The sequence below is a fragment of the Trichomycterus rosablanca genome, chromosome 8 (genome assembly GCF_030014385.1).
Source record: "Trichomycterus rosablanca isolate fTriRos1 chromosome 8, fTriRos1.hap1, whole genome shotgun sequence".
Classification (NCBI taxonomy): domain Eukaryota; kingdom Metazoa; phylum Chordata; class Actinopteri; order Siluriformes; family Trichomycteridae; genus Trichomycterus; species Trichomycterus rosablanca.
Genome location: NC_085995.1, coordinates 35,907,044 through 35,919,138, shown reverse-complemented (window position 1 = coordinate 35,919,138; position 12,095 = coordinate 35,907,044). Strand labels below are relative to the sequence as shown.

At 37.9% G+C, this 12,095-nt stretch overlaps 1 protein-coding gene across 9 annotated transcripts in view; it reads right to left on the bottom strand.

The window, feature by feature from the left end:
• Positions 1–12,095, bottom strand: part of LOC134319121 (myosin-3-like) — a 53,902-nt gene that overhangs the window by 22,997 nt on the left and 18,810 nt on the right. For 6 of the 9 annotated variants that reach the window (XR_010013467.1, XM_063000125.1, XM_063000127.1 and 3 more), the window contains exons 4-16: positions 11,423–11,494; positions 11,231–11,302; positions 10,389–10,424; positions 10,175–10,249; positions 7,023–7,061; positions 6,354–6,489; positions 4,102–4,181; positions 3,606–3,734; positions 3,427–3,486; positions 3,077–3,181; positions 947–1,057; positions 633–773; positions 53–119 (exon numbers count right to left, since the gene is read on the bottom strand). Coding sequence is in view for 8 of the 9 variants with exons in the window: in XM_063000125.1 (XP_062856195.1) it covers positions 53–119; positions 633–773; positions 947–1,057; positions 3,077–3,181; positions 3,427–3,486; positions 3,606–3,734; positions 4,102–4,181; positions 6,354–6,489; positions 7,023–7,061; positions 10,175–10,249; positions 10,389–10,424; positions 11,231–11,302; positions 11,423–11,494 (1,123 nt within the window). In the remaining variant the exon portion in view is untranslated. Of the gene's footprint in view, positions 1–52; positions 120–632; positions 774–946; positions 1,058–3,076; positions 3,182–3,426; positions 3,487–3,605; positions 3,735–4,101; positions 4,182–6,353; positions 6,490–6,911; positions 6,990–7,022; positions 7,062–10,174; positions 10,250–10,388; positions 10,425–11,230; positions 11,303–11,422; positions 11,495–12,095 lie in introns of those variants that run through there. The other 3 variants (XM_063000128.1, XM_063000126.1, XM_063000133.1) reach the window with 3 other exon arrangements.

Genomic DNA, 12,095 nt, shown 5'->3' with positions numbered 1-12,095 from the left:
TTTTTTAAGGCGCTCAGCTTGGCTGGAGAACAAAAGCCTGCATTCCTCTTACCTAAAGCGTCTTTATCTTCTTTGTGGTGTCTCGCTTGCTCGCTGTTGTCTTGAGAACTGCCTCCACTCTATAAAGAGACATTTGTATTAATAATTTATGCTTTATCCAGATGGACATGACTATTTGAACCAGCAGAATTTGAACTATCAGAACTACCAGCAGAACTATCAGAATGCAGGTCTTTGCTATGAATTCTAATAGATCTGAGTTCTTTTTAAATGCATTTATAAGTGAATCAGGGTTGCGGCAGGTCTGATTCCACCAGGAAACACTGGGCACAAGGCAGGAATACCCTGGACAGGGTGCCAATCCATCGCAGGGCTTCAGCCACCCGCCTTCCTCAGTCATAGCCAATCATGTGTGTCTAGACGTCCAGCCGGCTGTAGCACTGCTGAGATTCAAACCTGCATCTCAGACATGGTGGGCTAGCATAATAGGCGACTGCAGCACCAGAACGCCGAGTAGGCCTATTTTAACTACATTAAAGCTTTGAGAAACCAATAGAAACCAAACTAGTCCTGACTTAAGACTTTTTTTTTAAAGTATTTCTGAGATTTACATCAGTATTAAGTGTTCCTGCCTCTGTAATGTGAATGTGTCTTGCTTGTTGCACAATATTAGAGGATAGTTGTCTGTGTTTTTCATGAAGATTATCATATGCCACTTTGACAGCCTTCAGCTCCATGTGATCCGACCGCATCTTTGCTTGCAGTATCTGCACCTACATCAAAAACAGCATGCACAAAACCAACACATTAGCAATTAATTTTGGCTGTTTTTAAGAGAATGAACAAACTGTTTATAATTCTGCCATTTACAAAAATATATATACTTTACTTCCGGACCAGGATTTTAGCTTTTTTTAGTAAACCAACAAAGCATTAGAACAACTACCCCTTTTTTCAAGGTGATATTAGAGTTTTTGTGTTCTTCTATCAGCTGCACAAGTCTGTCCTCTTTCTCCTTACTTCTCTCTTGGACTATTTCATGTTCCCGTTTAAGGACCTGCAATGAAATTAATCACCCGGAAAATTTTTAATGCAATGGTAAATTTTTATGTGTTTATTTAATCTGAAAAGAGGGGCTCTAAACAGACAGGGAAGCAAATACAAATCAGCAGGATTTTGTCACGTTAATAATGGTTTTAATCAATGAATAAGTAAGCTATAAAAGAGCAGGGTCCGTAAATGGACAATAAACATGCTTACCATTATTGGGTTGCAATTCATGCTTCCTAAATGTGCAAATGAAGTTTGCAATACACTCAATCATGTTTATGAGTTTCCGACATTTATTCCTGGTCTTATATAAATTCATTATTTTAATTTTAATTCAGTCAAGTTCATCAAAAACTTTGCAAACCAGAACTTTGTTTTTTTAATACATTTAAGTAAATTTCAATGTAAAACATGAAGGCATTTTAAGTCATTTAGATTTCTTGTTATGTTTTAATTGCTACGACATGAATATTTGCTTTATTGTGTGTTTGTGCAGGGCCAACCTGCAACAAAAATGCACTGTGGTAATAAATGTTACATATTAGTAATAAATAGCTTAAGTGATCTGAAATGTGTTAACTACATGTTTAAAGGTTTAGACAGGAGATAACTTAGGTAAGCTAACTGTAACACAAACCTTAAACATTTCAAATTTAAGTAGGGGGCGCAGTGGTAAACTGCACTAACCCACTACCGCTGATAACAAGGGTTTGAATCACCAGCGATGCTATTAGTCAGGTGTCTACATACAGACATGACTGGTATGGTCTCTGGGGAAAAGGGGGTTGTAACTGTACTGGTCAAAATTATTGAATGAATTTAAGTAGGTTGGAAGGTCAACATTACATCTAGGAAGATTAAAAACATGTACGTGACCCCATTTATATTTCAGCATTTAGCAGTCACTTTTATCCAAAGCAACTTACAATTGTGACTAAATAAAATGCAAGCAATTGCCAGCGGCAATGGTGGGGCTCAAAACAGCAACCTACTGATTACTAGTCCATTACATTAACTGCTGAGCAACCGCTGCCCTATTCACTTAGACCATGGCAACTATACAGTAACTATAGCAACTACAGTAGCAAAATATCCACAGTCTAGTGTTTTAGGTAACATGTTCTACTCTTAGTTGCATAACGGCAAAGAGATGTTTCCTGTAAAAAGCTGATTTACTCTGGAGATCGGTGGTGTGGCTCTCTATCATGTCCTTCTGCTTTCCCAAATTTGACCAGAAGATGGGGCATGGAGGCATAGATGACGAACATGGTAGTTTCTCCTTTGCATCGTTGAGCATTAATTCGCTCCAGGTAAAAGTATTTCTAGTTATCATGGAATGTCCTTCCCTGGTTCACCAGCATCTCTGTTAGCAAACCTGTTTTTTTCTGGAATGAGATGGATTTGATCTGGTCCGATTTTATATTGGCATGTGATGTGAGCATACTTTTCATCTTTTTCAGAGAACTTTTCAGAGAGCATTTTTCAGCTGTCATGATGAACATACTCTGGATGAGCGTGCCTTTTCCAGAGCAGGCCCCACGTCACAGAACCAAACTGGGCATAGACCGTGCCAGTGGAGGTTTGATTTACGGTTCCCTATCTTTCGTCTTTTTCAGAAAACCAGGTTGTCGAAGATGCATCCTACAACTGTCTTAGTTTTTCATTCTTGTATGTGCAGGACTTTATCTCATGCTTCTGTAGCAAGGCACAACCCACCCTGTTACAGCTTCCTTTTTTCTCATGAATGTCGAAAAGCAAAATGTGTAAATAAAGCCGGAGAAAACGTTTTGTGAGTTTTGATTTCAGGGTGTAAGTCAAAACAAAGTGTCTAAGGCACTGTACGTACATCTAGCATCTTTAGTAAAAAAAAAAAAAAACTTACACGTAATATTAATAAAATTATAATAATAGAACATTTCAAGCCCTTGTATAAATAAGGAAATACTAACAAATTGATAGAAGCACACAAAGACTATATTATGGCCGGTTGATTTTGCAAACTAATGGTGTTCTATGAGAGTTTAACCTGGTACTCCTCAGTGTGTATAAGAAGCTGCTGTTCGGCTCTGCTCACAGCCTGCGTCTGAGTCTGTAGCAGCCACTGGGCATGCTGGAGAGAACTCATCAGCTCCTAAAACACACACAGACAAATGCGCACACACACACACACACACACACACACGCAGTTCACAGAGTGAGACGTATTACCAGCTTAAAGCCCAGGATTACTGAGAAAGATTACTGAGTAGGAATAAGAAGAAAAAAAGCAACACTATATTTTATGTTTTTGTCGGAACTCAATTTATGATTTCTATAAACTTTTCAAGTACTGCACCTGGAAAACGTTACCTGATGATTCAAAGCTAATAAATGTACCTGCTTCTCTGCCCTTTCAACAGCATTTTCATTTCTGAGCTTCTTATTTAGATCTGTCTCCTACAAGCAAAGCCGTTTTTACTCAGTGATTCACATTTTACAGATTCATCCCAGATTCCCTCTTAATACCTATAAATAAAATATAGCAAATATATACAAACACAACACAAATGTTCTACCACAATCAGCCTCTGTTTAAGCTCCTGTAGTTGCTGGTCTTTCAAAAGGAAATAAGAACTGTCTTCTCCGGATTTGCAGATAGATGAAACTTTGCCTTTTACTAGCTTGCTGTTAAGCTTCTCCACCTCCTTAATAACAACATTAGCAGTTTGGTAATTATTACTTGTGAGGTAACAGCAAAAAGCAGTAAATTTCAAAAATGGAGATGCAGAAACTATTTTTATCCTGATCAGGTTTGCAAAACACTGGGCACAAGGCAGAAAGATCCTGGAAAGAGCGCCAATCCCTCACAGGGCTTCAGCCACAAGACAAAACCAATCATGTCTGTGTAGATGCCTGGCCAGCCAGTACATAGGTGGAGGGCTAACAGATGGCTGCTTGTATAAGGTATAAAGTGTTTATACCTTTTTTTTCTTTATTACTTTAAATCACTGCATCCCCATGTTTGAATCTCAGAAAAATACTAACAACAAATGTTTTTGTATTTATTTGAACCTCTTTCAGGGCAGCAATTGTTGATTCTTGATTGCTGTTGATGAGCACAAGTTTCTTGTTCAGCCGGATTGCCTCGTCCACTTCAGACAAAAAAAAAAGAATAATTAATTTATATACATTAAAACTGCTCAGTAAAACTGTGACATGTTTAAATAAAAATAAACTTTAATTCAATAATATATTTAAACAATGAGGGTGCTCGGGTGGCACACTATTATGCTAGCCCACCACCACTGAGATCAGGGTTCTAATCTCAGGGGTGCTATCGGCTGGTCAGGCGTCTACACAGATCTGATTGGCTATGTCTGGGTGGAAAGGGGTGGCTGACGGCCTGTGATGATTGGCACCCTGTCCTTTTAAATGCTGCACAATCTAATATTAGATACGTCTCTTTCATTAATGGTTGCCTTAAATCCCGTGACAGTATCACTGCTTTAAATAAATACTGATACTGACGTTTAGGGTTACCAGATAATGTTTTTACCACTACTCAACATGACCACCTTCAATATACTCTTACTGCTTCCAGGCTACATTTTCAAAGTACTAAATATTTATACAGTTATTTAGCTGAACACAGAAATAGCTGAAGGTTTGTACATTGTAATGAATTTTAATTACCTAAGCTAAAATATATAAGGGTTAATATTATAATAATTATAAACATTGTAAATATTAAAATCACCCAGAACTGCAATGGTGTTGAAGACTATGGCATTTTCACCACATTACAAAAAAAAAGTTAGTAAATGTTTTGCAAGTAAATATCAGTTGAAAACCACAGGCACCAAAGTCTCTAAACCTTTACCTTAATCAAGTCTAGATTCCGTTAATATGCAAGTCAACCCCACACCCACTGTTAAGGGGTGCAAGGATTTGTCTGTTTCACAAAAAGCCCTAGCAATTACATTTCTATGACTAGATTTACATTAACAGTATTTTCTAAAACACAAAAAGCTTTATAAAAAAAGCAGTATGTATCCTCTCCGTCTCATTTAACCATCAACCAGTCCTTCAAATGCTCAGTCTTTACAAACAAAGATGGGTTGTGGCTTACAACTTTGAAAATAATTTATGAAAGTAGATGAAGTTTGTTTATTATGATTTTAACGTCACATTTTACACTTTTGGTTACATTCATGACAGGAACGGTAGTTACTCATTACACAAGATTCATCAGTTCATAAGATTATATCAAACACAGTCATGGACAATTTAGTGTCTCCAATTTACCTCACTTGCACATCTTTGGACTGTGGGAGGAAACCGGAGCGCCCGGAGTAAACCCACACAGACACAGGGAGAACATGCAAATTCCACACAGAAAGGACCCGGATCGCCCCACCTGGGGATCAAACCCAGGACCTTCTTGCCGTGGCACCCACTGAGCCACCGTGCCGCCCAAGTAGATGAAGTAGATATATGAAAGTAGATGGTGAAATATAACTTTCACCATCTACTGTACATAATATTGTAAAAAGATTCAGGAAATCCAGTAAAATCTCAGTGTGTGAAAGGCAAAACCACAAACCATCCAAACTGTTGAATGTGAGTGACCTTCAAGACATCAGATGGCACTGCAAGAGAAACGGTCATGCTACTGTGATGAATACAGCAACAAGCGCTTGAGTGCACTTTAAAAAGTCATTCCTACTTAACAAAGAAACACAATTGCATAAAGAAATGCAACTCATAATCAAATGAGTTAAAAACAACACTTGGTCTCACAAAGATAAAACTATCAAATGGAAACCTGATCACAGTAGATGTTCATGAAATACAGCTAAATATAAATTTCGTCCCAAGGAATAAATAGCAATGAAATCAAGTTTAAAAATAGTTTTGGAGCTGCGCATGTTTGATTCAACTGCCTTAATTTGACCACATAATGTACACTGTGGAGCTGTAGTCACTGGCAGAGAACGGTTTAGACTGTAAGATTATTTGCTTTTCTCCAGCCACTGCTTTTTAAATTAACATTTCTCTGACTTGGCTCATCTCTCAGTAGGGAAGCATAAACAAAAAATTAGCCCCTGTATAGCACACGACTCACATTGTGCGGGGAAGCTTATATTACCAAGCGTCAAAAAAGTACTCTTTTTTTAAATTAGTTTTAATCCCATAAGAATAATAATGCCATTAGGAAAAAACTGTAGCCTAAAACTAAATTAATTAGTAATTTTAGACAAACAAAGCAGTTTTACAGCCTTCAGATAGCCTATATTAAGCTTGCATTTGCACTGTATTCATACCGTTCTGCTCCAGTTTCTCATGGGCCTGTTTGACCACAGCACATTGTCTTGAGATCATCCCAAAACGCTTTTCCACTTCTCCCAACTGATTCAGATGGCTGTCCCTCGCCTGAGTCTGAAGCTGCAACTTCTGCTCCTGTAAAGTTTTGTACAGTAACGCCCCCCTTCTGTAAAATTGCTCCACATTACTGCAAAAGTACCTACAGCTTATACATTCTCAGACTAACCCTACTGATTTACAATCAGGTTCTTTCTCTTTCTTACATATTACAAATAAAGAGAATGTATAAAGAAGATCAATATGGGTCATCCTAAGTTCTCGTGCCAGGACTGAAGACCTTTATTTAACATCTTCTTCCCACCAGATAAGAATTTCATTTTGACACACGCCTGAGGGACTTTTATGCACCCCTCCTTTTGTCGTTACTGTCCGATTGTCTGTATCAAACAGATTTTCTCTCACTCACTTGAGAGGTTAAACAGAGCAAGGCTCTGATATAAAGTATTTTAATGGTTGTATTTTTTCTGCTGCAATGGCAGTTCAAGTGTCACACTCACTCCCTATCCGTTACTGGTGATGAGCCGCTTTCTCCTCCCCACATCCTCCGCTTCAATTCCTCCCTCTCCTACCTGCCTCTGTCAACAATTTATATAATTGTAAATCCTTACCAGCTCACTTAATTTCTTCTCCAAACTGTACTTGAACAACTGTAAAACAGTAATGAAAGAAAGAAAACTTTTGTTTAGAAGGTTCCTTCCTGTCTTTAAGAACATTTCACACCTATAAAAAAAAAGCAGCAATTTTAGAGAAATTTAACCTGACAGTAAATGTGAATACCATTGGTTTTAATGCAACAAACGAAATATACACTGATCAGCCGTAACATTAAAACCACCTCCTGGTTTCTACATTCACTGTCCATGTCCTGTTTATCAGCTCCACTTACCATATAGAAGCACTTTGAAGTTCTACAATTACTGACTGTAGTCCATCTGTTTCTCTACATACCTTTTTAGCCTGCTTTCACCCTGTTCTTCAGTGGTCAGGACCCCCACAGGACCACTACAGAGCAGGTATTATTTAGGTGGTGGATCATTGTCAGCACTGCAGTGACACTGACATGGTGGTGGTGTGTTAGTGTGTGTTGTGCTGGTATGAGTGGATCAGACACAGCAGCGCTGCTGGAGTTTTTAAATACAGTGTCCACTCACTGTCCACTCTATTAGACACTCCTACCTAGTTGGTACGATCGTTCATCTATTGCTGCTGTTTGAGTTGGTCATCTTTGAGACCTTCATCAGTAGTCACAGGATGCTGCCCACAGGGTGCTGTTGGTTGAATATTTTTGGTTTGTGGACTATTCTCAGTCCAGCAGTGACAGTGAGGTGTTTAAAAACTCCATCAGCAGCGCTGCTGTGTCTGATCCACTGCAGTGCTGAGAATGATCCAAATAATACCTGCTCTGTGGGGGTCCTGACCATTGAAGATCAGGGTAAAAGAGGGCTAACAAAGCATGCAGAGAAACAGATGGACTACAGTCAGTAATTGTAGAACTACAAAGTGCTTCTATATGGTAAGTGGAGCTGATAAAATGGACAGTGAGTGTAGAAACAAGGAGGTGGTTTTAATGTTATGGCAAATCGGTGTATGTTTGTGTATTAAAGTCTAAGTGTCTAGCACAGAGACGTGACTGTTCAGAGTGAGAAACATCAGTGCAATAATTTTTCTGGCTTTTACTTCACACAGCACCCAACTACTAATATAAACTTACTTGCCACTTCATTAGATATAACTATCTTCTACGAACATTTAATGAATATATCAGTCAGTTGGTTGTCTACATACAGACATGATTAGCTATGCCTGAGAAGGCGAGGATGGCGGAGGCCCCATGATGGATTTATCTACTTAGGCAAAGTTATCTATTTGGGCAAAAGTAATCATGTACCATTAGACCTGAACATTAAGTTGATATTTAATTCCTTCATTTAAATACTCCATTTTTGCGCCCAGGTGGCAGGATATTCCACTTGCACACCAGCAAGAGTTTCTGAACTCCTCGGTTCGAAACTCAGCGTTGCCACCGGTAGGCTGGGCGCCATCTGGCAGGCATAATTGGCAGTGCCCGCAGCACATACTAATTGGCCACCATATCTGCAGGGTGGGGGCCGGACTATGTGCGGGTGAGTGGTTATTCATACACTGTGTAAGGACCCTGATTGGCAGAAAAGACGCCTGTGCAGACTGCAGGATCTCCTCGGATGCAATCGGGTATTCCTCAGCAGCGGAAGACAAATTGAGTGCGCTAAATCGGGAGGAAAATGGGGAGAAAATGCATAAAAAAATAAAATAAAAAAAATACAATAAGAGACCGATTTCCTTTTATAAATGCTATATAACAGCTTTCAAAAACGTGCATTATTTTTCCTTACAACCATTTATGAGTCAGAGAAAACTGGGCCAATAGTGTCACTGCATCTGCACCAGGCAGAGGATAAGCTCAGCTCTTCAAATAAACATTATTTTCTGATTTTTGCTCCCATATTTAGGGGTCACCACATCGGATCATTCTGGTCCTCATATTTGATTTGACAGTTTTTACACTGGATGCCCTTCCTGATGCAACCCTTGTTGTTTCATCCAGGCTTGGGACTGATACTGAGAGTAAACTGCCAAGTGAACCTCCCAATGGCTCAGCTGTTCGGCCATTATCTCCCCCCACCACAGACACAGCCAGTCATGTCTGTGTACACGCCAGACCAGTTGATAGCACCGCTGTGTAATTTAGCCCAGGATTCCCCTATGTGTTTCAACTGTGTTTATGAAAAAATTATATATTGTCATTTCTCAACACGGTGTAGTCCTATTAGACAATAAAATCTGTGTTTTGGTAAAGAACTAATTTTTGTTTCATTGCCTCATTAAGTATTTCATATATATATATATATATATATATATATATATATATATATATATATATATATATATATATATATATATATATATACACATACTTCTGTAGATACCATCGCTGTCCGATGAAAAACACATATCTCCAAAAACTCAACTTTTCAGGAACAAGCAAAAACTTTTTCAAACCACAAGCAAACCACAGATGGCGACATTTAAATACAATTCAGCACAGAAATAAAAGTATATCTTTATGTCATCAGTCCGTCGGTTTCATATGTAAAATGGACTTACGTGTACAAATATAAATCATGTTTACAATCATGCAATTGAATAACCTGAGTAAACTGTATAGATCAAATACTACGCATTTCTCAAACAGTACCAGAGGGGAAGGAGGAGGAGACGGTTAAGATGGACAGGTCTAGCAGGCAATGGAGATACTAGTTAAAGAGATTGCGTGATTTTTCATCTTTTCATTGGTCATTTTGATATTTGCTGCTATGGACAGACAGATTTATACCCACAATCAACACGTGTAAAAAAGTGAAAACGTAAAATGGAGATACGTGTTTTTCATCGGACACATATGTGTTGTGAAAACACCATCAATGTTTCATGTCATTTTTGTCACATGGCTTACCCTGCCTCAAATCTAAATTCATTAATCTAGCTTTAGCATTTCTGCTTAATCACACACACACAGAACAGAGAACCATACAGCAGAACAAACATCATCAAAGTGTCATTTGTCTGACGACCCCAAACAGTCCTAAACATATCCCTATTTCAAGAGTCAGCCATGAGATTAATTTTCCACTGGTGAATTATAGTTCCCAAAAGGACAATGAATAAGATAGCAGACAAATCAGAATGACATTTTCCTCTGTGTTATGAAGTTCACATTTACCTGCAGCGACTTCAGCTCTTCTTTCAGACTTGAGATCTCTTTGTCCTTTAATTCAGCACTCAGCTGGTGCTTCCCCTTTTTCATTCATTAGCATTCCATTAGTTACAGTAATCGAAAACACATTATACCATTAATGCAATTTTAAAAACACATTATACCATTAATGTAATTATATAAACCAAAACAATCAGAGATTAGAGACGAGGAGATCTACCTTTTCTCCTTCAATCCCTCTGATATTTGCCTGAAACTACAGTTAGCATAATATTTAACACAGTACTATGGCTTGTTTTGTACTGTATTATTAGCACCACAAAGGCATATTTTTAAAAGCTAAAAAAAAAGTATCATGTGTAAAATACCAAAGTTTGTTTGAATTTATAAAATTGAGCTAAATATTGGCCTAAAATCCTAGATTAATATTTTGTCACATTTTACTTATTTCTTAATTCCTGTGACATTTTTTGCTTTCAGCAGGTTTGATGTTTACAAAACATTTTGGTCAGTTAGTTAATAGAGATAATGGGGGAAAGAGGGAGAGGTGAGTTACTGTACACAGCACTCAGGGGCACAGCAGTCCATTATCTCGACAGTGCTGTCAACCAGCAGGGCATCTACACAGACACAATGGGGGGAAAAGCTGTACACATTTGAGCAAATGGCCAATATTTAAATTCAGATTAATAATATCAGAGGTTCCCAGAAACTTTCCATTAGCAGTTCATTAGCTCGCTGCTATTATGGTTACATGCTCATTTTTTTCTTTTTTATATTTTCTTTATGCATTTCTCCCTTTTTTCTCCCTGTTTAGCGCGTCCAATTGCCCGATTGCGTCATGCTTCCTCTCCACCAATGCGATCCCTGCTCTGATTGAGGAGAACAAAGCTAACCTAAGTAATTCTTTGCAAGAATGTTAGCTAGCTGAAAATTTTACCTGTGTTAAATACATGATATGTAAAACTTGGATCATTCGTTTGTTATTGATATTTTATCAGAAATAGACAAATGGGATTGAAGCATTACATTAATTCAACACAAAACTTACAAACTTCCTACCTGCTTTTTAAGTGCAGCAAGGGCTTCTGAATGTTCATTTGTCATCGTGTTAATCTGACTGTGTAGAGACTCCTACAAATATATATATGCCAATAATTTCTACATATTCATCACAAGAACCAACAAAAAGTCTGATAAATTAATCTGAATCAATCTATGAGAATATAGGTATTTTAAAAAAACTCTTTCTACCATTTGCCATTCGAGTTCTTGTTTCTCCAGTACGAGTTTACAGATCTGAGTCTCATGTCGTTTTTCAGCATCCTGAAAACAAATTGATGACATATTAAATTTCTCAGTGAATATGACTTTGCACAGACCAGTATTAGTGACACATTTGAAATGTTGGAAACCCTTTACACAGATGCTCCCTTTAGAAGAAAATGGTACGAGATACACACAAATCACAATTTAATGGCTTGTGCAGCATGTTGGGGAAATCAGCGATGCATTAAAAAGGAGATAATAGCACAAAGTCTTCCTTATCCTCCTTCAGTAAAGCTAAAAATGAGTGGTGTCCTGTGTGCCTTTTTATATGTATGTAGGAGTTTATTTATATGCTCCCATTAAAGTGTTACCAGCCTTGCATACATGAAAATACACCCAGGATAAACGTGTATGCAAAGAGACTATAAATTTAGGAGGTTTTCTCCAGAGGACAGGGGATTTAAAGTTGCTCATCCATGTCAATTTAAATGTAAAAACAAGTGCTGATTTACAAAGATTTGCAGAAGTTCCAATAATATTTTCTAAACATCATTTCGTAAAAGTGAGTTTTAACCCCAGATGATTAACATCATCCGCACTAGATCCCATTCAATGTCCCTTCCTGATTGCACCTTGTAAAAAAGTCCTTTTATAAAGT